At 50.0% G+C, this 3,771-nt stretch overlaps 1 protein-coding gene across 1 annotated transcript in view; it reads left to right on the top strand.

The window, feature by feature from the left end:
- LOC311232480 (uncharacterized protein) overlaps nt 1–2,543 on the top strand; it is an 8,252-nt gene extending 5,709 nt beyond the window's left edge. The window contains exons 4-5 of the mRNA XM_084319292.1: nt 1,184–1,397; nt 1,755–2,543. Coding sequence (XP_084175418.1) covers nt 1,184–1,397; nt 1,755–1,992 — 452 coding nt within the window. The 3' untranslated portion in view covers nt 1,993–2,543. The remainder of the gene's footprint in view (nt 1–1,183; nt 1,398–1,754) is intronic.
- The last annotated feature ends 1,228 nt before the right edge of the window (nt 2,544–3,771 follow it).

The raw sequence follows: 3,771 nt of genomic DNA, 5'->3' as shown, positions 1-3,771 counted from the left end.
TAAACGCACATCCTTTAAGGCGCTGCCCGTCCTGATAGCTACGCTTGAAACTTAAACACACATCCAATTCCACTCAACGGTCTCTCTCTCGTATTTGTAGAAACGTTGCTTTACTACAGTGAGTGAAATGAGCTCACGGACAGCTCTGTACATAATGGTCAGGCCAGAGAAATAGCAATAAACTACTGCGCATGCTCTAAAGCTTCCGGCTTTACGAAGGACTACATGGAAAAAAGGGGCTGATGTCGGACAATTCCAGTGGTAGGTTATCACTCCTAGTACATCATTACGTGGAGGGTGTGATCATTTACTTCTTGTAGCTCTTGTTACCCGGGGAGAGAGTGGGAAGCTGATCGAGAGACGATCGAGGTATCAGGGAATTTGAATGACCCGCTCATTGTAGTTCTTTAAATTGAGTGAGGGTAGAGCTATGTCATTATGACACAACCACGCTACTAAACCAGCACATTCAGGGCCCAGTGTTCCTGAGCAGAGATCCCTTTGGCCGGCCACAGAGTTACGTTTGAGTTATTGAGTTATGCCTCAATCTGGTAAATAAGTTGAATGCTGGTGGAAGCCCCCTTTAAACCTTCTGGGCTCAAATAATAATAAAAGAAAAAGAAAATGTCAAATAAAAAAAAAAGCTTAGGAGGAGATTTGGCTCGTCTAGCGGCCGTGTCTTGGAATGCTTCAGTGTCTCGTCTGCCCTTCTTACTCCTTCAACCTCGAGGCAGTGGAGATCTTACTTGGACTCTCGGGGAGGACGATCGTTTCCCTCTTTTATAAATACAGTGGCTTTAAGCGAAACCTATAATAATGACTAGTCTCCATGGCGATGTCCTAATTGCCTCTTGAGTATTTTAATCATATCCCAACCGTTGCAACCTGAAGGAGAGGGCAAGCGCTAAAAATATCTCAAAAAGCCTGCCGAGACTTTTCTCCTGTGGTGTCTGAGGGCTCTCGGAGTTAATGAAAGTAACGCTGTGGCACGTCACGAGCCAGATGTATTTGGGTCACATGTCGTTTAATTGCCGGGTTGCTGTATGCAAATGAGGATATTAAAAAAAATAAAACGATGCTGTTGGACAAGTGAGGCGTGGGAGCGAGAAGTTAAGAGTTGTTTGTGGAAAGATGGCACGAATTCAAAAGGCTAACAGACTCACGACTCTGTCTCCCCTCTCAGCGATGCTTACGGGTGCAGTGTGCCAGTTCTGCACCGGCTCCTTGGATCCAGTCGGGCCGTTTCCCCAGAGACGGGCGCTTCAGCAGCTGTTCGTCACGGCGTCCTTGGAGCAGCTGTTCCTCTACGTGCTCAACCTCCTCGTCTTGACCACCTTCCTGCCACACGACCAGCTGAGGGTGGTGCCCGTGCTGGTCGCGGCTTTCATCGTCGCCAGGTAAGCCCACGGGGCATGTGAGAAGAGTTGAAAGAGTTGAACCCTTTCACTGCCATACCACAGTAGGTTAACCCTTTACTAGCACACTACATTGGAGGGTTAACCTTCTGCAGTGTGGCAGTGAAAGGGTTAAAAGTAACCTGTTGTCACGTGGCAGTGAAAGAGTTGAACCCTTTCACTGCCACACGACCGAAGGTTAACCCTTTACCATCACACAACCGACGGCGATGCTCCATCATTAGCATCATTAGCTCCGCGGATTTTAAAGGGCTAACCTTCTGTATTGTCACAGTGAAAGGGTTAACCGGCTGTCGTGTGGCAGTGAAAGAGTTTAATGGTGAACTTCTGTCTCTTCAGGTTGGTCTACTGGCTCTGCCTCTACGCGTGCAGCTCCTGGCGAGGCTTTGGATCGGGGCTGACCGTCTTCCCGCTCCTCGCCATGGTGGCGTTCAATCTGTACTGTCTGTACGACCAGGGCCTGAGACGGCTGCTGTTTGGCTCAGACGACACGCTCTATAATCAGGCCACCCCCTCCTCCTGGCCGAGTGGCACGTCGGATAATGCCTCCGCCACAGACATCCTGGACACGCAGTGAGGAGAAGAGGCGCTGCCCTTTATTCCTTCAAGAGAGAGAGAGAGAGGGAGGGCGGGAGAGAGAGAGAGAGAGAGAGAGAGAGGGAGGGCGGGAGAGAGAGAGAGAGAGAAAGGGAGAAAGAGAGAGATCTTTCCAGAAATAGCCCATTCCTGTGGTCTGCAGTTTGAGCAGCTACACAGACTGCCGCTAACCTCCAAGGCTACGACGGCTTAAGTTGTATTTTGCTCCTCGTATACAGAACTCTTTTATTTTTTTTAATGTGGATTCATGCTTATTATCTGAAACGCGAAAAGCCTTTTCTCCCACTAGCTTGCGGAGGAGGCCTTTGAACGGCGTTCTAGTCTTAAAGCGGTCGTCCTTTTAAGCTCTTCCAGTGCCTATATTTAATGTTTTGTACCGTACTTAAAAGCTCTGCTATATTTGGATGCATTTGGTTTGATCTACAAAAGCCACTTCAAGCTGCTTTGAAATCTTTTCAAGGAAAGCTGTATTTTTAACTGTCCAAACGTTTGTAAATGATGAAGGAAGAATAAAAATCCATTTGTACAACATTCATATTTTTTCTTATTTCTTTTTCTTTCTTTCTTTTAATCATCAATACATCTCAGCTCCCAGTACAGTTGTTTCTCTCGCCTTCATTGAGAAGTTAGTGGTGGGGTTACGTCATGGTGTACTCGCTGTCTATTCAGTAACTTGGGACTCCATGCCATGTGATGCTGGCTACTGATCCGTGGCTGCTCTTCTGATCAGCTGTCGTCCACTATCGCCACCTCTCTGAGCTCTTCACTGTTGTTGTTGTTGTTGCTGCTCACATCGTTGATGACCCCCATGCGACGCATGTACCGCCTGATCGCCGCTAACACGAGCACACACGTCAGCAGGGAACTCCCCATCAGCAGTGAACTCCCCATCAGCAGTGAACTCCCCATCAGCAGGGAACTCCCCATCAGCAGGGAACTCCCCATCAGCAGTGAACTCCCCATCAGCAGTGAACTCCCCATCAGCAGTGAACTCAGCAGTGAACTCCCCATCAGCAGGGAACTCCCCATCAGCAGGGAACTCCCCATCAGCAGTGAACTCCCCATCAGCAGGGAACTCCCCATCAGCAGTGAACTCCCCATCAGCAGGGAACTCCCCATCAGCAGGGAACTCCCCATCAGCAGGGAACTCCCCATCAGCAGGGAACTCCCCATCAGCAGGGAACTCCCCATCAGCAGGGAACTCCCCATCAGCAGTGAACTCCCCATCAGCAGGGAACTCCCCATCAGCAGGGAACTCCCCATCAGCAGGGAACTCCCCATCAGCAGTGAACTCCCCATCAGCAGTGAACTCCCCATCAGCAGGGAACTCCCCATCAGCAGGGAACTCCCCATCAGCAGGGAACTCCCCATCAGCAGGGAACTCCCCATCAGCAGGGAACTCCCCATCAGCAGTGAACTCCCCATCAGCAGTGAACTCTCCATCAGCCATGATAACCACATTGCCCCCCTAGCGTACGGCTTGGAGTGGTTGCGTTCCCAAGGGTACGTGGGCTTGCTACAGGTCCCTTGGTGAGAGTCCAAGTTGGAATAAGGAGGGCAATCTAGACAGTCTGTGCTCCACTTACCAGAGCGGGAGTGGCAGCTGGTGTGGCAAGGCACGCACCGTCGAAAGGCTTTAGTTCCGTTCCCCTCTGATTGGTAGTAATGTGGCGGACAGGAGACCAGGCAGACACTCTTGAACACGTACTCTGGAGAAAGAGCATTCCACTCTTCATTTGAGTGGTTTCCACACATTTAC

This window comes from Notolepis coatsorum (genome assembly GCF_963971535.1).
Source record: "Notolepis coatsorum genome assembly, chromosome: 7".
NCBI classification, from domain to species: Eukaryota; Metazoa; Chordata; class Actinopteri; order Aulopiformes; family Paralepididae; genus Notolepis; species Notolepis coatsorum.
Note: the sequence above shows the minus strand (reverse complement) of the source record. Positions and strands in the feature narration are given on the sequence as shown.